This window comes from Schistocerca piceifrons, chromosome 1, assembly GCF_021461385.2.
Source record: "Schistocerca piceifrons isolate TAMUIC-IGC-003096 chromosome 1, iqSchPice1.1, whole genome shotgun sequence".
Classification (NCBI taxonomy): Eukaryota; Metazoa; Arthropoda; class Insecta; order Orthoptera; family Acrididae; genus Schistocerca; species Schistocerca piceifrons.
The window spans coordinates 494,582,958-494,606,123 of NC_060138.1; the positions used below are offsets into that span (position 1 = coordinate 494,582,958).

The 23,166-nt window shown below is 38.2% G+C and overlaps 1 protein-coding gene across 2 annotated transcripts in view; it reads left to right on the forward strand.

Annotated features, from left to right (window-relative positions):
- Positions 1 to 23,166, forward strand: part of LOC124795790 (ATP-dependent helicase brm-like) — a 212,138-nt gene that overhangs the window by 65,990 nt on the left and 122,982 nt on the right. For both annotated transcript variants that reach the window (XM_047259881.1, XM_047259874.1), the window contains exons 9-11: positions 498 to 639; positions 7,917 to 8,034; positions 19,401 to 19,568. In XM_047259881.1, the coding sequence (XP_047115837.1) occupies positions 498 to 639; positions 7,917 to 8,034; positions 19,401 to 19,568 (428 nt within the window). The remainder of the gene's footprint in view (positions 1 to 497; positions 640 to 7,916; positions 8,035 to 19,400; positions 19,569 to 23,166) is intronic.

Sequence of the window (23,166 nt, forward strand, 5' to 3'; positions counted from 1 at the left end):
AAAATTTCTTAGACTTTGAGACTGGCAGTGATCTGAAATTTTCAGGCTTGATAATTCTTTCCATGTGATTTTGTGTTATGCTTCAACAATTAATTTTCATCTGAGCATGTCACTATCAAGATAATGAAACTTTGCCTAGGAATGGCAGCTGACAATGTTTTTCTTTGTAACTTCTCATGATGCAACTTGTCCAATTCTCTCAGGCAAACCGCATGATGCCTGGCCCCATAACAGTATCAGGTATTTGAAGATTTGCAGAGAGAAGAAACGTTTTTGTATCAAGTAAATTACTGATTTATTTGACTGAACTAGCATAATTTAGAATGGCTGAGACTCTGAACACACATAATGACACACAAGAGTAAATGTTTCTGAATCTCTGAAAACTAGATCTTTATCTGAATGCACACTGAAACTAAATGTAAGCATGCAAAATTTTTACAACAGTTTATAGTATACCAATGTAATTTAATATTATGCCAAATCTCTCTCACCAGAAAACTGATAGACCAAAAGAAGGATAAACGTCTTTCATTCCTATTGTCACAAACAGATGAGTACATTGCAAACTTAACAGAAATGGTTAAGCAGCACAAGGCAGAACAAAGCAGAAAGCAACAGCAACAGAAAGAAAAAAGGGTAAGGCCAGGTGCAATCTTAATGTTTAAATATGTGTGGAATATTGTTTCAGGGAGTAATTAGTTTTAGAAGACACAAAACTTAAACTGATTCACATTGAGTGCTGAAGTACAGTTTTTTTGGGTGCATATTATACTTGAGATCTGCAGTAAAATATTTGATTTCTCAGTCTTGTTATACATACCTAGTGTGTGTTTAGTTATTGCCTCCTGTCAGCCATCCCATATTTTAGTTTATGTTGTAGCTTCATTTATGTATATAATTGTTATAGTGGAGTTAGAGCCTGCAAATTACAGAGAAAACAATTTACAAATTCACAATAACATTTGCTCCTATTACCAACCCAACTAACCAATCCCATTAAACCACCACTTCTATGAGTTTAGGAGGCAGGGCTGCCCCAGATGGAATCCATTTTGCGGATTAACCAGCAAGGCTGGTGAGCCATCCAGCCTGGATTTGGTTTCTAGGCAGTTTCCCACATCTAGGTAGATACATCCTGGGCTGCCGTTCACATCCCGTTTCAGTTACAAGCTACGAAAACGTATTCAGAACGGTACTGGGCTGGCATGCAGGTCCTGCTTTGGATACATGCTATGTAAACATTTTCAAAATGGTTTCACATTGGAAAATAAGATTTATTCTCAACATAGACAGATCTACATCTATACTCTGCAAACTGCTGTGAGGCACATGACAGAGGGTACGTCCCATTGTACCAGTTATTAGGGTTTCTTCCTGTTCCATTCACATAAGAAACGCAGGAAGAATGATTGTATGAAAGCCTCTGTGCATGCAGTAATTTTTGTAACCATATCGTTATGATCCCTATATGAGCGATATGTAGGGGGCTGTAATATATTCCCATAGTTGTCATATTCCCATAGTTGTCATGTAAGCTGGTTCTTGAAACTTTGTTAATAGACTTTCTCAGGATAGTTTACGACTGTCTTCAAGAGTCTTCCAGTTCAGTTCCCCAGTATCTCTATGATGATTAAACAAACCTGTGTACATTTGTGCTGCACTTCTCTGTATAGGTTCAGAATCCCCTGTTAGTCCCATCTGGTAAGGGTCCCACACACTTCAGCAGTATTCTAGAACTGATCACACAAACTATTTGTGAGCGAACTCCTTTTTAGACTGATTGCGCTTCCCATTATCCTACAAATAAACCAAAGTCTACAACGTGCCTTACCCATGACTGAGCCTATGTGATCATTCCATTTTGTATCCCTACAAAGTGTTACACACTCAGGCATTTCCGTGAGTTGGCCGATTCCAACAGTGACTCATTTATATTTTCGTTTTGTGAAGTGTATCATTTTACATTTCTGAACATTTAGACCAAGCTGCCAGTCTCTTCACCATGTCGAATTCTTATCAAGATATGACAGTATTTATGCTGCTTTCTTCAGATAGTACTTCATTATAGATAACCACATCATCTGCAAAAAGCCTGATTTTACTATTAATATTGTCTTCAAAGTTGTTAATATCCAGTATGAACAGCAAGGGACCCAACACACTTCCCTGAGGCACAGCTGAAGTTACTTCTACATCTGACAGTGACTTTCCATCCAAGATAACATGCTGTGTCCTTCCTACCAAAATTCCTCAATCCAGTCACTTGATACTCCATGTGATCGTACTTCTGACAAGAAGCATAGGTGCGGAACTGGTACAGATATCACCAACTGTCACTAACGTTGCGAAACCCATATAATAGTCCTTACCCTGTAGAGAAATGTGAACAGGCCAAGTTGAAGTAGTAGTAAAATAATGGCATTTGCATATGTTATCTCGTTCCGTCATCTCTTTCAGGTATCTTGCTTTCTTATGTGATGCCTTATTGCTAGTACGAGAATCTTTGTTGATTTTAGATACGAATGACTATGTTGTGACATACGTTTGAACTGAAATAAATGCCACCACCATCTTCTTCATCATTCTCAGAGGCAATATTTTAGTTTGAGAGACTGTGTAGCAAACATTTTCTCTGTAATTATTTTATTTTTAGAGAATATGCAAGCACTAACTTTAGTAATCAGAGATACATTTGTCTGTAAAAAGGAGAAATTTGACTATTCAACAATTAAATGAAAAGTCACTGTAGGTCCATGGTCAATGGTGGAACAGCAGGTTCAGTTTTACTCTTTTACTACGCTGCTAAATCTCCCTTGAGCAGGTTTCCCAGCTGACTACTCATTTAATCACCAAAGAGCCATATTTCTTCCGTCAGACCCCTCTCTTTTGTTTGCTGTAGATTAATTTACTTTCTAAAGCAAATTTTAACTATTGCTAATGTCTCTTTTCTTTTTATTTTGAGAAGGCTGTTCCTTTGAAAGTATTTGTAATAAACTTGTTCCAATTGAAATATGATATTGATGTTGTTGATTGCTGGAGATTCACAAAAAATGTTGGAAATCTCTACAATGTTTAGTGTGTACAGTTCATATATCTTTTCCAGATCTGCTGAAATTAATACAGTTAAAATTGGTTGTGTTTCTAACATTTATGTACACATTCCATTCTTAATGTTGCATGCAGAATCATGTTATGACATTTTAACAATTTTGGAGTCTTATTTACATTTTAACAATTTTGGAGTCTTATTTACTTCAAAACATTGTCACTGTTCACCTATGGCAAACACATGAATCATAATTTCTGTAAATGACACATCTGTTCCTTAATACTGATTAAGTTTAATGTTAGATTCTAATAGAATTAAGTAAGTTTCCAGTTATGTTTGCTTTTAGACAATGACATTTCCATTCCCATTCAGTTCAACATTTCCTATTGCTCAGTAGAACTTTCTGTGGAACCACTTGCAGTGGGTGTCCCTTGTAGTGTTTATCTTGTTTAACACATTTGTGAAGTATATGCACAAGATGGACATGAGACTCAATTGCTCATTAATTTGTAAAATTGCTAATGTTAATTAAATTCTGTAAATCAGTCAGTATTTTAGGATGAGACAAAAGACATATTCTATTCAGTGGCCTGCCAATTGTGTTCAGCATCTGTGTCCAAAATCAAGGAAGCTCCCCTTCTATTATTTGGAAAAAGATGGCAAAAAGAAAACACATATCATATAATAATTATTTTTGTGTGTCTGGTAATATACTTATTGTAATTATTATTAACAGGGTTAATCAATACAAAGATTAATTAATAACAACATCTTATTGTATTCCTGTTATCCTCCGCCAAACCTCTTTATCCAGCGCATCTTCCTTGTCGATACTGCAATGTTCCATTTCTCCATTTATGTGGACTGTCCAAGAATGTCATGGTCTCCCGCGCGTATGTCTGCCAGGTGGTTTCCATTCATAAACCTTCTTTGGCCACCGATGATCTAGCAGTTTCATTATGTGTCCGTACCATTTTAATGATTTTCTTTCAATTCTATCTATCACTGTATAATTTGCCTTCATTCTAGCTCTTACTTCATCATTAGTTTTTCTTTCAATTCTTGATGTTCCGGCACTCCTATGCAAAAAATTCTTTTCCACAGCTATTAGTCTTCTTTTGAAATCAGCATTTTAAGATCCTTAGTTCTGATCTATAGCGTAGCACTGATCAACCATTATCTTATCGACCATTATCTTATCTACTCTTTTCTTATTGCTGTTGGAAACATTCTTATCCCACCAAAAAGAATTCATACATGCTAACACTTTTCTACTTTGCCGTATTCTGTATTTTATTTCTGTATGTCCCAATCCATTTTTATTAATATGTGCCCCGAGATATTTAAATTTCCCTGCCTGTCTCATAACTGCTTTGTCATTGATGTGTACTTGAAATTTAGCATCACTATTCACCACCAAATACTCTGTTTTTGTTAGACTCCTTTGTCGTCCCCATCTGTTGTATTCTTGATATAACCAGCATAACATGAAGTCAAGGTCATAATCATCTTGTGCTATAATAGTTTGATCGTCAGCAAAACTTAATGAAAATATCTGTACATCATTGACAGTAATTCCCATTCCTCTGCAGCTGTTCTTCCAATTTTGGAGAGCCACTTCCACATATAAATTGAACAAGATGGGTGACATACTGCAACTTTGTCGCAAACCTTTAGTGACATTAATAGGTTCCAATAACTTTGAACCTCGTTTAATCTGTACCACATTATTTCTGTACATTTCAATAATAATTTGTAAAAGGTGATCATCCATACCTATATCTTTCATAGCTTCTAACATCTTAGATCTAGGGCCTTTATCGTAAGCTTTTGCTAATATATCTTAAATACAAATTATCATATTTACTCAGTTATAAGAAATGGTTTTTACCAAATTTGTCAGTCTAAAAATATGGGGTCATCTTATGTTTGCAGATTAAAATTGCTGCTGAGATCAACATTTTTACATAGTTAAATAGATAAATGTAGGGATTGTCTTACATTTACAGATGAAGCTGTAGCTGTTGAGGTTTTGTGCAGATTTATTTTTTGGAATGCAGAAGAGTAGGACTTAGCAAACAATGCGTTCATTCGAACAAGCTCAAGATTTCCTGGTATGCTGAAGTGCTCGATTCAGTATAGCAAACAATGCGTTCATTTGAACAAGCTCAAGATTTCCTGGTATGCTGAAGTGCTCGATACAGTATTGACCTTGCTCGAAAATCATGTGACATTTGACTTGACGTTTGACTTCCTGTGCCAGTGCAATGTGCTAGGGATATGTGTGAAACTATGTACTAGCCACTACAACAATCTAATGCTCTGCTTAAAAAAATGATGATTTTGTGAACCACTCGAGGAAATAGCATTAAATTCTATCAACTTACGAAGTTGTCGTACATGTATGGATAACGTATACGTACCGTACATTCATGCTGCATTTTAAAGTAAAGGTAACATGTAAAGGCAAAAATCATTTCTTTCAAAAAACATTACTTGATTCTGAACCCAAGTCAGTACTCTATTTGGTTGTGACAAACTGTAATGAATTACCAAGTGAGTTGAAAATGAGGAAGTCTGTCTCTGTCCACATATTAGAATACTGGTGAAAACATGAGCAGATTTTAATCAGCTTTAGAGCAAGATGGAAGATGGTGAAATTAAGATGAAGTGAGAAAGAAAATTAATCTAGAATTAAATGTCGTAACAGATGAAATAAATCACATTGTACGACCCAAGAAATAGCATCCTATTCAGAAGAAATAGTCAAATATTTGTAACAACGATGATTAAGTTTCACAGTTATCTTGTTAGGATGATGAAAATGATGATTAAAAGTAGTGGTACCACAAACGATGGACTAAATAAATAGAAAATTCAGTGAAGATAAAAAAGAATGTAAACAGTTTCTTTTTATCTATTTTATTACTCCTTGTATTATCAAAATGTAGACAATGAATAAATGGCCTAAGTTTAGAATATAAGTAATGTTACTTTTTAAGCAGATACCTTATAACAGAGTAAGTTTGTAATTTTGATTAGACAGAATACGTTTATTTCTTATTTATTTATTTTTTCTTTCCCCCACTTGAGGGACACCCTAAAAAAAATGGGGGCCGTCTTACATTCAGGGTTGTCTTATACTCGAGTAAATACGGTATAAGAGATTAAGGATTTTATTTGTTGTATATGATATTTACCCGATTATGTGATGAGATTTATTTCCCAATCCATCATTTGAAAAAAATAAAAGATTGTCATATATTCACAGACCAAACTGTTGCTGCTATGGTTAACATCTTTATGTTGTTTAACAAAGAGTGTAGGATACTGCAACAATCCATTGCTCTGCTTAAAATTTGACAATTTTGCGAAACATGGGAGGAAACATCATCAAATTCTATCATGCTACAAATTCTTGTTGTATTTGAACAGCTTTGCAGTAAAAGTTCTCGTAGATGTATGGATTCTGTGAACAAACCTATGCTGCTTTTTAAGTAAAGGTAACATCCAAAAGTAGAAATGTTGTCCTCCAAAAAATATTACTTGTTTCTGAACCAAGATCAGTATTTGATTTGATTATGAGCAACTATAATGATTTACTAAGCAAGTTGCAGATGAGAAATTTGGTATTAGAATACTGGGTAAAAATGTTGCCAGCTTTTGTTTGGCTTTATAACATTATGTGATGTTCAGATGAAACAAGAAGGAAAATTTGCTCAGAATGAAATGTGTAACAGATGAAATAAATCATATTAAACTGACTACAATTGTACATGAGAATAAATTACAGGGGTAAGACCCATAGTGACCAACAGACTTCAGTAGATCGCGGGAAGAGCACAAGTTGGAGAATTAGATTGAATCGTGAATATGATATTTTATTTAGGTATTGTCACAGTTGCTCAAGCACAGCACTACAGAAGGATTAGAGGGGGTCAATGACACCAGTTTGACTGAGAACTACAATGACTGTGGGGTGGGGAGTGATGAGTGGGCAGTAAATTTCATCATGTTGCTAACTGTGGGAATCTATTCTGCATACTTTGGCGTTATGAACATTTATCATGTTTAAACTGTAGTTTGCCTTAATCAGTTTGTAGTCAGAATCAAATTATTATAACAATATTATGAAAAGGATAGTTACTACTCACTTTGTAGTGGAGATACTGAGTTGCAAGTAGGCTCAACAAAAAAAGACTGTCACAAAATGTGCATTCGGCCAACAAGGCCTTTGTAGAAAGAAGACGACAGAAATGCAACAAACACACACATGCACGTGTGCGTGCGCCCCCCCCCCCCCCCCCACACACACACACACACACACACACAAACGTAACTCATACACACATGACCATAGTCCCTGGCAGCTGAAGCCAGATTACCAGCTTCAGCTACCAGAGACTGTTGGTCATGCTTGTGTCAGTTGCGTTTGCGCGCGCGCGTGTGTGTGTGTGTGTGTGTGTGTGTGTGTGTGTGTGTGTGTGTGTGTGTGTGTCTTGTTGTTGTTTTTTGACAGAGGCATTGTTGGTCAAGAGCTGATTTTGTGACGGGCTTTTTGTTGTACCTATCTGCGACTCAAAGCATCATTTTCTTGTGTAATACTATCAGGAAGTTGTATGTATTATTCTTATGTAACCAAAGAGGCTAGTGAAATGATATTATAAAGGTAATCTTGATACAGGTCTGAAGCAATTTTGTCACTTAGTAATAAATATTTCTGAAGTTGTTTGTAAATGGGCATTTCTTTATTGGATTGCAGTGTAAAACATTGTGATGATTTTGATACCTTCTGTGGCATGGCCATATAAACTTTATGTTTTACCTTACCACATATCTATTGTACATTTCTCTTGCAATACAGAAAAAGAAAATGGAAAAAAAGATGCGTCGTGCTATGGAACCAGAAGTTATTGCTAGTCTTGCAGCAGAAAATCCACAGACTACTGAAATAAAATATGCTGTGATGGAGTCATCTACTGGTAAGATTACATTAATGATAATATATAATAAGTATGCTTATATTTAAGTTTGTTCTCAGCAGATCATCATGCTGTATGAAATGGAACTGTCAGGTGCAAGTGCTATGCAGCGCTCCTCTTTTCCAGTGATGCATACTACACAAGAAGCAAATTTGTTTAATTTTTGCAGGCAAGTAACTAACTAGAAGCATTAGACTTGTGAGCTCATCTCAAACTCTTGTCCATAACAAGATATAATGCTGTTGTTACTGTGCCTTCTGACTGAGATGGTATAAAATCCTTGTCACACCCTTTTGCCAATCAGATTTATTGTAGCTTGTCTTTCAACTGTGTGACTTGCTTGTTCCTTTCATATGTCCTGTTTCCTTGAATCTATTTGTCTTTTGGCATCACTTCTAAGAGCTCAGTATTGAAGGTAACTCCTTTAATCAGCCACTGCACTAGAGTCACCTACCAAGTAGCATGTGGTGCCCATATTTGCCCTGAATATGTATAATGGTACAGACTAAATGAGTCTTAAAAAACAGAGTTGAGGGACTGCTGTTATCCATGACTGCTTAAAATTTGTCCACAATTCAGAGATTAGTAAAATTTATACCCAAGACAAGCATAACTCACTCAGTTATGTACCCAGCGTCATCAGTAAGATTAAGATCAGATTACCTAGTGTGCTACACAAGCTTCCCCAAGTCTCTGTATTGTTCTTCATCATTTTGACAAAATTTTTGCTTATAACAGTTAACTCTAATAGCTGTGAATTTCCCCAGTTGAGATACTTATGATAACCCTTGATGAGATGCCACATGAAACAGCCTGTACAATCTCGGATAAGGAATCTCCAAACCATTTCTCATTTGGCACCCACTCTTTTATTTTGTGATTCAGTTATGGCACATTGACTGGTAATATTTGCTGTTACACTTTGTAACTGAACATGATGACCTATGTCAAAATAACAATTTACTTCACTTCTAGAAAAGTCATAACTTAATATGAAATAATTGTACTTTATTATTGTATTGTTTTATACCTGTGTTTTACTTTAGCAAGTGCCTAAGCTTGTAATTGTTAACATAGTTTGTTCCTTTACACATATTGCAATTTGTATCTATTAGCAACTATAAGTAGGCTACTGTTCTCGTGTATAATTATGACTTGTTCCATATCCATACAGTTCTCTTGTGTACTGGATATGTGGAACACGAATAAATAAATAAATAAACAGTCTATTATCAAGTGTGTTGATATCACACATATTACTCATCCTGCATGCAACTGCAATGCAAGAGCTAAATTGGAAATTCCTGTCCAGTCATTCTGAGTTATGTTGTGTGTGTCAGCTTTGTCCAATCTGAACTTGTGTTCAGCTTGTTGGTGTGGAAACTTCAATGTTGCAGTACAAAATATGATGGCATCCCAATGATATGACAAACACAACAGTTCCATTTGTTGTGAAGGTAGGAGTGCAGAACTCCTCCCCCCCCCCCCCCACCCCACCCGAGGTCCCCCCCTCCCTCCATACCTCTCTCTTCCTCTCCTCCCCCCCCCCCCCCCCAAATCCTGCCCTCTCTCACCCAACACAGCAGCTGTCACTAATTCAACTGCTCATGAATGCAACAAAACTATCCAATACTTCTCATTGGATTTCAAAGTATAATAATCTCTTGCTTTCACCCTACTTATTCGCAGTTTATTTGTTTCATTTGAATTCTTTGTACAAGAAAACCCCTAATCTTAACAAAATTATGAAATTATCCATCTCATGTTCTCTATGATTCCAAAATAGTTTTCCATAACATGCTAAATGCTCCCTAAAAAGTTTGTAAATGTATTACAGTTACTGTCTGGTCACCCTCTTTAACCTCGTGACACTTCCAGCTGTACCTCAGAGGTAGAAGGCTGCCCAAAATCACAAGATCAAGCAGCATCACAGTTCCAAGAAACTTTCATCTTGAATTGCCTACAATATCACTGTTAGACCAACACCCAAATACAATTTTCTTTATTCACATTCCTTACTGAAAATTCAGTTCATGGTACACACAGCTAGGTGGCATAACGTATCAGTAGGAGTCTGTCTTGTACTGCCTCATATATGGCACTGTCACATTCAATAAACAATTTTTGCAGCTACCACAAAAGGTTTTTGTGCAGTCAGCTTAGTTTTGTCTTGTGCATTGCTCACTTTCTTATTTTGGAATGAGTGCAGAGCCTACTCCGGGTCAGTCAGGTACTGTGGGTACAACTCCCACGAAGCAAAAAAGCTCGTAACTCTCATACAAGTTGATTTCACTGAGTTAATTTTATTTGATACATCGTATTAATGCAGATGATGTTTTTCCACGCAATGATGTGGATAAAGAATTGGAGCTATGACCTATTGACAATAACAGCTATGTTTATTGAAATTGTTTCTAGGCAAGTACTGTTAAACCATATGTGTAATGCCTTGATAGTGTTTAGATGCACTATTATTTTTATTTTTAATGATCTGACATGGTAGCGATGGAATTTTTTAATCATATACATCAATCTCTGATGACTTAAATTTGACTTGATGAGCATCCAACCATTGGCTCAGTAAGTTATAGTTTTTACCAACTTCACAGTTCCGTACTCCTGTCCATTTAGTTAGTAATAAATGCTGCAGTGTCCTGGACTTGTGGCAGAAACTAAATATAGTCATTGAATATACAGCTGGTTTTTGGCTGAACAGTATAATACATGTGCCATTCTAGTGCTGTCAGGAAGAAGACTATTAATGACTTTCTCAAATTGTGCAAATTTATTTGATAACTTTTTGTGCTTTTTACATCAATATGCCCAAAACAGACAATTTGACTCTCGCATAAAACTTCCCATAGTATTTGATACAGGATGAGATGAATGTATTTTTATTATTTCTTTAATAGCATGATTAAACATTCATTACTTCTTTTGATTGGATATGTATAAAGTATCTCTTGCTGTTTTGGTTAATAGGTGTGAATTTATACTACATTCAGATCACAAGTATCAACTTCGTGTCTGCATCTTGTTCGGCTTTGATGTTGCATGTGAATTTCTGAACATTTTTTTCAATCACTTCCTGTTGTAAAATTTATCCTTTTTATTTTACTACAGGTTGTGTCTCTTATAATAATTTTAAATGCAATAATCACAACAAACTGTAAGAAATTATGTTGCTATTCCCTGGCAAATACTGTATTTCAAATATGAACTCATGTGATATGAGTGCCCGTATAGTTAAACAATTGAAGATCAACTTGCATTTTGTGAACAAAAACATACTTGATGATTGGTCATTATAACTGTATATTTTCATTAGATATATTACCAAATCGTCTCAAAGTACCATACAATAACTAGATTTTTCCTTTCCAAAATCATGCAGTCAGTGATCTATTGAGACACACATCTGCATTTATACGAGGGCAGTTCAATAAGTAATGCAACACATTATTTTTCTCGGCCAATTTTGGTTGAAAAAACCGGAAATTTCTTGTGGAATATTTTCAAACATTCCCGCTTCGTCTCGTATAGTTTCATTGACTTCCGACAGGTGGCAGCGCTGTATGGAGCTGTTAAAATGGCGTCTGTAACAGATGTGCGTTGCAAACAACGGGCAGTGCTCGAGTTTCTTTTGGCGGAAAACCAGGGCATCTCAGATATTCATAGGCGCTTGCAGAATGTCTACGGTGATCTGGCAGTGGACAAAAGCATGGTGAGTCGTTGGGCAAAGCGTGTGTCATCATCGCCGCAAGGTCAAGCAAGACTGTCTGATCTCCCGCGTGCGGGCCGGCCGTGCACAGCTGTGACTCCTGCAATGGCGGAGCGTGCGAACACACTCATTCAAGATGATCGACGGATCACCATCAAACAACTCAGTGCTCAACTTGACATCTCTGTTGGTAGTGCTGTCACAATTGTTCACCAGTTGGGATATTCAAAGGTTTGTTCCCGCTGGGTCCCTCGTTGTCTAACCGAACACCATAAAGAGCAAAGGAGAACCATCTGTGCAGAATTGCTTGCTCGTCATGTGGCGGAGGGTGACAATTTCTTGTCAAAGATTGTTACAGGCGATGAAACATGGGTTCATCACTTCGAACCTGAAACAAAACGGCAATCAATGGAGTGGCGCCACACTCACTCCCCTACCAAGAAAAAGTTTAAAGCCATACCCTCAGCTGGTAAAGTCATGGTTACAGTCTTCTGGGATGCTGAAGGGGTTATTCTGTTCAATGTCCTTCCCCATGGTCAAACGATCAACTCTGAAGTGTATTGTGCTACTCTTCAGAAATTGAAGAAACGACTTCAGCGTGTTCGTAGGCACAAAAATCTGAATGAACTTCTCCTTCTTCGTGACAACGCAAGACCTCACACAAGTCTTCGCACCCGAGAGGAGCTCACAAAACTTCAGTGGACTGTTCTTCCTCATGCACCCTACAGCCCCGATCTCGCACCGTCGGATTTCCATATGTTTGGCCCAATGAAGGATGCAATCCGTGGGAGGCACTACGCGGATGATAAAGAAGTTATTGATGCAGTACGACATTGGCTCCGACATTGACCAGTGGAATGGTACCGTGCAGGCATACAGGCCCTCATTTCAAGGTGGCGTAAGGCCGTAGCATTGAATGGAGATTACGTTGAAAAATAGTGTTGTGTAGCTAAAAGATTGGGGAATAACCTGGTGTATTTCAATGCTGAATAAAACAACCCCTGTTTCAGAAAAAAAATGTGTTGCATTACTTATTGAACTGCCCTCGTATTTACACTCTTCAGGCTGCCTTGTAATGTGTGACAAAATTTACTTGGTTTGTTACTATTATTTATCCACTTTCCTGTTCCATTCCGGTAGTTTCTGTAAACTGTATAAGGCAAATGTCAGGATGTTTCCCTTACAAACGACATTCATATTTCTCCAATCTGTGCTGTTTTCTGTCTGCAATGACCTCCCCCCATGAACCATGGACCTTGCCGTTGGTGGGGAGGCTTGCGTGCCTCAACAATACAAATAGCCGTACTGTAGGTGCAACCACAACGGAGGGGTATCTGTTGAGAGGCCAGACAAACATGTGGTTCCCGAAGAGGGGCAGCAGCCTTTTCAGTAGTTGCAGAGGCAACAGTCTGGATGATTGACTGATCTGGCCTTGTAACACTAACCAAAACGGCCTTGCCATGCTGGTACTGCGAACGGCTGGAAGCAAGGGGAAACTACAGCCATAATTTTTCCTGAGGGCATGCTGCTTTACTGTATGGTTAAATGATGATGGCGTCCTCGTGGGTAAAATATTCCAGAGGTAAAATAGTCCCCCATTCGGATCTCCGGGCGGGGACTACTCAAGAGGACGTTGTTATCAGTAGAAAGAAAACTGGCGTTCTACGGATCGGAGCGTGGAATGTCAGATCCCTTAATCGGGCAGTTAGGTTAGAAAATTTAAAAAGGGAAATGGATAGGGTAAAGTTAGATATAGTGGGAATTAGTGAAGTTCGGTGGCAGGAGGAACAAGACTTCTTGTCGGGTGACTACAGGGTTATAAACACAAAATCAAATATGGGTAATGCAGGAGTAGGTTTAATAATGAATAGGAAAATAGGAGTGTGGGTAAGCTACTACAAACAGCATAGTGAACGCATTATTGTGGCCAAGATAGATAATAAGCCCACACCTACCGCAGTAGTACAAGTTTATATGACAACTAGCTCTGCAGATGAGAAAGAAATTGACGAAATGTATGATGAGATAAAAGAAATTATTCAGATAGCGAAGGGAGACGAAAATTTAATAGTCATGGGTGACTGGAGTTCGTCAGTAGGAAAAGGAAGAGAAGGAAACATAGTAGGTGAATATGTATTGGGGGCAAAAATGAATGAGGAAGCCGACTGGTAGAATTTTGCACAGAGCACAACTTAATCATAGCTAACACTTGGTTCAAGAATCATAAAAGGAGGTTGTATACATGGAAGAAGCCTGGAGATACTGACAGGTTTCAGATAGATTATATAATGGTAAGAGAGAGATTTAGGAACCCGGTTTTAAATTGTAAGACATTTCCAGGGGCAGATGTGGACTCTGATGACAATCTATTGGTTATGAACTGTAGATTAAAACTGAAGAAACTACAAAAAGGTGGTAATTTAAGGATATGGGACCTGGATAAACTGAAAGAACCAGAGATTGTACAGAGTTTCAGGGAGAGCATAAGGGAACAATTGACAAGAATGGGGGAAAGGAATACAGTAGAAGAAGAATGGGTAGCTTTGAGGGATGAAGTAGTGAAGGCAGCAGAGGATTAAGTGGGTAAAAAGTCGAAGGCTAGTAGAAATCCTTGGGTAACAGAAGAAATATTGAATTTAATTGATGAATGGAGAAAATATAAAAATGCAGTAAATGAAGCAGGCAAAAAGGAATACAAACGTCTCAAAAATGAGATCGACAGGAAGTGCAAAATGGCTAAGCAGGGATGGCTAGAGGACAAATGTAAGGATGTAGAGGCTTATCTCACTAGGGGTAAGATAGATACTGCCTACAGGAAAATTAAAGAGACCTTTGGAGAAAAGAGAACGACTTGTATGAATATCAAGAGCTCAGAGGGAAACCCAGTTCTAAGCAAAGAAGGGAAAGCAGAAAGGTGGAAGGAGTATATAGAGGGTCTATACAAGGGCGATGTGCTTGAGGATAATATTATGGAAATGGAAGAGGATGTAGATGAAGATGAAATGGGAGATACGATACTGCGTGAAGAGTTTGACAGAGCACTGAAAGACCTGAGTCGAAGCAAGGCCCCGGGAGTAGACAACTACTGATAGCCTTGGGAGAACCAGTCCTGACAAAACGGTACCATCTGGTGAGCAAGATGAATGAGACAGGCGAAATACCCTCAGACTTCAAGAAGAATATAATAATTCCAATCCCAAAGAAAGCAGGTGTTGACAGATGTGAAAATTACCGAACTATCAGTTTAATAAGTCACAGCTGCAAAATACTAACGCGAATTCTTTACAGACAAATGGAAAAACTAGTGGAAGCCGACCTCGGGGAAGATCAGTTTGGATTCCGTAGAAATATCGGAACACGTGAGGCAATACTGACCCTACGATTTATCTTAGAAGCTAGATTAAGGAAAGGCAAACCTGCGTTTCTGGCATTTGTAGACTTAGAGAAAGCTTTTGACAATGTTGACTGGAATACTCTCTTTCAAATTCTGAAGATGGCAGGAGTAAAATACAGGGAGCGAAAGGCTATTTACAATTTGTACAGAAAGCCGATGGCAGTTATAAGAGTCGAGGGGCATGAATGGGAAGCAGTGGTTAGCCAGGGAGTGAGACAAGGTTGTAGCCTCTCCCCGATGTTATTCAATCTGTATATTGAGTAAGCAGTGAAGGAAACAAAAGAAAAATTTGGAGTAGGTATTAAAATCCATGGAGAAGAAATAAAAACTTTGTGGTTCATCGATGACATTGTAATTATGTCAGAGACAGCAAAGGACCTGGAAGAGCAGTTGAACGGAATGGATAGTGTCTTGAAAGGAGGATATAAGATGAACATCAACAAAAGCAAAACGAGTTTAATGGAATGTAGTCGAAATAAGTCGGGTGATGCTGAGGGAATTAGATTATGAAATGAGGCACTTAAAGTAGTAAAGGAGTTTTGCTATTTGGCGAGCAAAATAACTGATGATGGTCAAAGTAGAGAAGATATTAAACGTAGACTGGCAATGGCAAGGAATGCGTTTCTGAAGTAGAGAAATTTGTTAAAATCAAGTATAGATTTAAGTGTCAGGAAGTTGTTACTGAATCTATTTGTATGGAGTGTGGCCATGCATGGAAGTGAAACATGGACGATAAATAGTTTGGACAAGAAGAGAATAGAAGCTTTTGAAATGTGCTACAGAAGAATGCTGAAGATTAGATGGGTGGATCACATAACTAATGAGGAAGTATTGAATAAGATTGGGGAGAAGTTTGTGGCACAACTTGACTAGAAGAAGGGCTCGGTTGGTAGGACATGTTCTGAGGCATCAAGGGATCACCAATTTAGTATTGGAGGGCAGCGTGGGGGGTAAAAATCGTAGAGGAAGACCAAGAGATGAATACACCAAGCAGATTCAAAAGGATGTAGGTTGCAGTAGGTACTGGGAGATGAAGAAACTTGCACAGGATAGAGTAGTGGGAGATGAAGAAGCTTGCACAGGATAGAGTAGCATGGAGAGCTGCATCAAACCAGTCTCAGGACTGAAGACCACAACACAAATGACCTCCTTGTCTGTGGGATGTTGAATCCTAAGATTTCTTTCTCCTTGCTTCATTCACAAATGATGTAAGGGAAAATGACTGTTGCTAAGCCTCTTTATGAGATCAAGTTGCTCTTATTTTACCTTCACTGCAATTTCACAAAATATATGTGGGAGAAAGATGTGTGTTGCTTGCCTGTTTCGGAACACCTGCTTGTGATGCATATCTTCTCTCTTGTAGAGACTATCACTGAAGTAAGATAATAACTTTTTTTTGAGGTTCTCACTCTTAATAGACAAACATGATGAAACAGACTGCTCGTCTTCGGATCCTGTATTTCCACTCCGTTAATATTACTCGACAAAGAGTCCCAGACTGACAGTCATTTGCCGGCCAGAGTGGCCGAGCGGTTCTCGGTGCTACAGTCTGGAACCACGCAATCGCTATGGTCGCAGGTTCGAATCCTGCCTCGGGCATGGATGTATGTGATATCCTTAGGTTAGTTAGGTTTAAGTAGTTCTAAGTTTTTTTACCAATAGTGCAACTAAACAATAATGGGTCTCTCCATTTATTTACGCACAATACAACACATTCATTAATGTTGAACTTCAGCTGACCGTCCTTGCACCAAGCATTAATCCTATGCAGGTCTCTCTCCATTGCATTACGTCTGGTGTTGCAGTTTTTTTACATACAATGCCGTCATCTATGATCAGCTTCACAGAGTTTCCAGATTACTTATATATGTATGTATGTATGTATTTATTGAACTGGGGACTTAGAAATGATGGAGAGGCTTTGTCTCCGCTGCGACCCTCAGTGGTACACAACCCCACAACAGGCTACAGCAGTCCACTCACCACACTGCCGCCCCACACCGAACCCAGGGTTATTGTGTGTTCACAGTGCGACTGGCTCACCCGTATTTTACGTAAGTGGGCAGCCAATGACATTTTCATGTGCCTTCCTGTTAGCTCCATTGTCATTTTGCTTGCGATTTAGTCTCCTGTTTAGCATCTTTTATTCTTTCCCATTGTCTTAGTATGTATGATCACATTTTAATAATTTTTTCCACAGTTGTCTCTCTTAATGCATGTAACGTTGCTGATAACCTCACCGTTGAGTGCCCGTATGTACCAAACACACACACACACACACACACACACACACACACACACACACACACACACTCTTTATAGAACGCCTTTGAGAAGTTCAAGAATGTAGCACTATCCTCAGCTCTCCTGTCTGCTGACTTCTGTGTATGAGAAAACTGAACAAGATGAGTTTCATAGAAAAAAGTTTCTGTTTTCAGTTTGGTCATCAGCTTTTCATAACTGATACAACTCATCACCAGTATCATTTTTACTTCTACTGAGCGAACCCGGTATCCCCTGATCACTGAGGTAAAACATTTAATACAAAAAGGGCATCCCACCGTAGGTGTTACATAGGCATATTTTTATTTCCTAAATGGAAAGATACTTCTAAATGGAAGGGGGATCACTGCTGTCAGCTGCAATGGGACATTAAAGCAGAATCATTGGTGATGAGGAAAAATGTGCATCAGACCAGGATGCGAACCCGGAATCCCCTGATCACTAGGCAGCTGCGGTAACCACTGTGCCATCTGGGACACAGCGTTATTACAACAGCACGGACTATCTCGGCATACCTCATGGCCGATCCACACTCACACTGAGCACCCCCTATCCCAGTCCAGTACAAATTTTCACTTGTTGCCACTGATTCCGCTTAAAGTCCCACTGCAGCTGACAGCAGTGATCCCCCTTCCATTTACACATAGTGTTTCACAGCTGTGGAATCTGCGTGGTGTCTTATTTCAAAGAAACAGACACCACACATTCAAATAAAGGAAAGGTATTCCCTTGTTACATATGGAACATCCTTCTTTAATAAACTTAATAACACTGTCTCAGTTAAAAAAAGACACTGGACTTATATTTGGGAGGTTGACAGTTCAAATCCCTGTCCAGCCATCCAGATTTACATTTTCCATGATTTTCCTAAATCGCTTAAGTCAAATGCTGGGATGGTTTCTTTGACAATGTTCACCCAATTTCCTTTCCCGAACATTCCTTAATCTGATCTTGTGCTCCATCCCTAATGAATTTGATGTTGACGGGATATTATACCCAAATATTCTTGAACAAACTATACCATAGGCTTATGTTCTCAATTTACTGTGTCTCACACAACAGTTGATGTATATTTGTTTATTTGACTCACTGACATCAGGCAGAAATGGCAGTCTTTATGTTGTGGTTGGTGGAACATTGTAATAGAGCTTTTATCTGTCTCCCAACATAATTATTTCTATGTTTCTTTTTCCCCATTCTACATCATAGTGTATGAATGCTGTATCATCTAGTAGACCATATCTACAGCTATATGCACAAACAGCAAAGAGTGGATATGTTCAATTTGACTGTTATTTATTATTATTATTGTTATTATTAATATTATTATTGCTACAATTATTATTAATATTTTTAAATTATCAGGTAATTGTTTACGGAGAACACAAAATGATATAGCTGTGTCAAAGCTGTTTTGGGACAATAGGCAAATGTAGAGAAGTGAATTGTGCGAAAATTGTAACATAATAAGACATTTGGTTTGAATATTCAGAGCAGATGCAGTCATTGACTGACCATCTACATTTGTATTCTGTGTAACCTTTTACAAGTGATTGTTAAATATGTGCTCAAAAGTGGATGAGTTCAGATTTTGATTATGTTTCATATTATATTCTTCCATAACTTCAAGCAAAATGAATTGAGAATTGTTCTACAGCACAATAATTGTTTCCTTCATCTAATTTTGTAATAGGCAAGTGAGTTCTCTGTCTCTTTTTATTCTCTTCTTCATCGAACATTGGCAGTTAGGAGAAGAAAGATTGATTATGCTTGAATTTATAAATTAGATTGCAATTTTGAATTATTAAATAACAAAGCATGGCACGTAGCTCTCTGCAGCTCATCATTAAATTATGGGAATAGCTGTTATTTTTAATGTAACCTAGAGTCATTTCCACTATGAAGCCAAATGATAGAAGGTGAGAAGTATTTTAGTCATATGTAATTTTCCTGTCATAAATTTCACAGGCAAGATTTTACGAGGAGAGTCAGCACCTGTAACCAGAAACCTGCTCTCATGGCTGCAGGTTAACCCTGGATGGCAGGTAATTTACGATAGTGACCATGAAGACGAAGGAGGAGAAGATGGAGAGGATTACTCAGGCTCCAGCGATGAAGGAGATGAAGGACTAACTGGTAAGCTTTGATAGTGATTAGACTATTGCTAACCCCCCCCCCCCCCCCCTCCCCACCCTCCTCCACCATCTCTCCCTTCACCCCCCGTCTCTCTATCCCTCTCTCTCTCTCGCGCACACACGCACGTTTGTTTTTTGTGTGTGTGTGTGTGTGGGGGGGGGGGGGGGGTAAGCTATGGCATGAATTGATACTTGAAGTCTTAATTTTGTCTGTTAAGCGTGCACTGTTTTTTTTACCAGGATCTTGCAAAAGAAACTCCCCATCGCACTCCCTCAGATGTAGCGGTTAGTTAGCCTATTTGATACACTGGATAGCCCATCACAAACTAAACACAGGTCAAGCATAAAAACAGGAAGGAGGTGTACTAAACTGCGGAAGAAAGAAGAAAAAATAGACAGTGTGAACGGTTCGATATTAATATGTTCAATATCGAGCAATACTAATGGCCGTTGTGTCGTGGTTGTGGGGTCGTGGTGTTCGAGTGCGATGGAGGGGAGGGGATTCGGATTCAAATCTCACTCGGTTCCAACTTTTTATTTTTATTAATTTTTATTTATTTTTTATCCCCCCCCCCCCCCTCTCTCTCTCTCTCTCTCTCTCTCTCTCTCTCTCTCTCTCTCTCTCTCACACACACACACACACACACACACACACACACACACACACAAAATTATGAACTTTCCACTCGCTCGTTGATGTTCGCTGTATTCAGATTTGTGTGTGTGTTGTGGTGTAATGTCAGTGTGCGACAGGAACTTGTAACATTTTAACAAAGGGACATCCAGATGTATGTACCTCCTATTTGTTTTGCACAGGTACCACATGTTATGCCTCTTGCATTCCATTTTGAAAGTTTTGACTCAAGAATTTCCTTCGTTTTAACATAGTTCTCACCTGTTCATTTGTTGTTTTTCATTTCTATGAGAGGTCTATGCAGCACCTCACCTGCTGTCACTATACATCACATTTACTTGCTACGGTAATATATTCTTACCACATGACTCATGTTTTGTGATGAATAGTGAGAGCTGGCAAGATGTGCGTAGACCTCTCGCAGAAATTAAAACAACAAATAAACGGGTGTGAACTGTGTTATAACTAAGGAAATCCTAGAGTCAAAACTTCCAAAATGAAATGCAAGAGGCTTAACATGTGGTATCTGTGTAGAGCAAATAAGAGGTATGTATGTCTGGAGGTCTCTTCATTACACACCGTTGTTGCAAATTGACATTACACCACAACACATATACAAATTTGAATGTAGCGAACAGGCATGTCAATGATGGGACAAGAAGTTTGTAATTTTGTGAAGAAGAAAAAAAAAAAAGAAAAAAAAATGGGATCAAGTGAGATTTGAACCAAGATCTGCCCCGTCACAGTCCGACACCATGACCACACAACCCCAACTCAGTGGCAATAAATGTTACTTGATATTGCACATATTAAGTCCGGACCGTTCACTGTTCCTATTTTTCTTCTTTTTTCTATATTTCAGTACATCTTCTTCCTCTTTTCATGCTTAATCTGTGTTCGGTTTCTGACAGGCTGTCCAATGGGCCAGCTTACCACTAAATCTGAGGGATGTACGATTGGACGTTCCTTTGTTAGAATCACTAGTTGAATGATTGATTTAATGATTACTGATGATTGGATGATTCCTCAAGGCTTTATTTTCACCAACATTGAATTTAAATTCATGATATGCATTTGCATCTATACTCTGCAAACCAACCATGAGGTGTGTGGCTGAGGCTATGTCCCATTGCACCAGTTATTAGGGGTTCTTCCTGTTCCATTTAGGTAATGAGCATGTAAGGAAAATTGTTTGAATGCCTCTGTGTGTGCAGAAGTTATTCTAATCTTATCCTCATGATCTCTATTTGAGCAATACATTGGGGATTGTAGTATATTCCTAGAATAATCATTTAAGGCTGACTCTTGAAACTTTGTTAATAAACTTTCTCGGAATAGTTTATGTATGTTCTTCTAGAGTCTTCCAGTTCAGTTCCCCAGTATCACTGTGACGCTCTCCCATGGATTAAACAAATGCATGACCATTCATACTGCCCTTCTCAGTATTCATTCAATACCCCCTGTTAGTCCCATTTGGCACACGTCCCATACACTTGAGCAATTGATATTCTTGAGGGGGAAAAAAACCTTGTTTCACAAAGCGCATAGCATCCAGCGCAAATTGGTCTATCGATTATTCATATGATTTTGAAATGTATCCCTGTTGGTTTTTGAACACTTTCTAAGTTGATTTCTGAATGACTCATAAGTTGATTTTTGAATGTGTGCATAGTGTATGTGATGTCTCCGCCAGGGGAATCCCCATCGCGTCTAGAAATAAATTTTCCTGCAGACTAAAGGGGGTGGGGCTATGCAAGCTGAGCGGAATAAAGCCGAATGGGTGAATGCCAGTCGCTTTTTATGTGGTCGACTGGGTTTGTGAATGATCAGCGTTGTTATAATTACGAGCGAAATGCATAGATTCAAACTACCAGAGTGAAAATAGACTAACAGGAGTAACAGGTAAGAAAGATTACATATTATCTTCTCAGCCTATCCAAGAAAATGAAATTTTGACAGAAAATTTTTGGCCAGATTGCTACACTAATAAGTGCCAGTTGTACATTCTCCAGCTAGCAGCTGCATAAGTTCTTTTCTGGGAGTAGCGTGGAAAACATGTGCGAACACATAATAATGCCTAACCAGAGAATAAACGTGTGATACCTAAACTGGTGATTGTGGAACGGCTAGTGAAGTCAACCGAAGAATAAGCTTTGACAATGGCAGGAATAGTTACAGAATTAGTGATGACTGATGACAAGGTTGTTTGTTAGTACAAGGAAGGAGAAGAAACGGGGACATCACACAAATTATGGAACACTATGATGATTCCAAATTTATATAAAAATTTTGTGCTACTACTTTCCGATCTCGTGCTTGGGAAGCTGGAGTGTATGAATGAAATGTGAAACTATTTCCTAACATAAAGATTTTTGCTTTTAGTAGGCATTTGATATTGGTACTTTGTGAATTATATTCTGTTGTGTTATAAAATGACCATTTGTGCCAAAACAGACTCTTTTATTTGGTGTTTGTTACAATTGCTGCAATATTAGACAGACCTATTTTTCATTTTATCTAGCAGACATTGACAAAATACATGTAATCAGATCGAGAAACCACACCAGTCTTGGGTACTATTTCTGTTAACAGCTTTTTTAGTGTTAGACAATGACATTTCATTTTTTCATGTAGAAAAACATTTGACAAACTCTGATGAGGTAATAGATTCTTTCCCAGAAATAAAAGCGTGCCACTTAAAGCTGTAGCAAGATTAGAGAGAAAAAAATGCTTGGACTTAAGGATTGAAGAAATGTGTACTGTCTTGCTTGTCTCTTGTCTTTACTGGTTTTATGTATCCTATATTTAATTTTATCTCACACAAAACGGCAAGTTATTAGCTAATAGGCAATAAAGAGTGCAAGTTTTCTGGAAAGTACTTGTTCTCCTGGTTACAAATAATCCCATCCAGTTTTAATAGTGAGGGATGTTTTATAAAAAAAAGATGGGCAGAATATCAAACTGG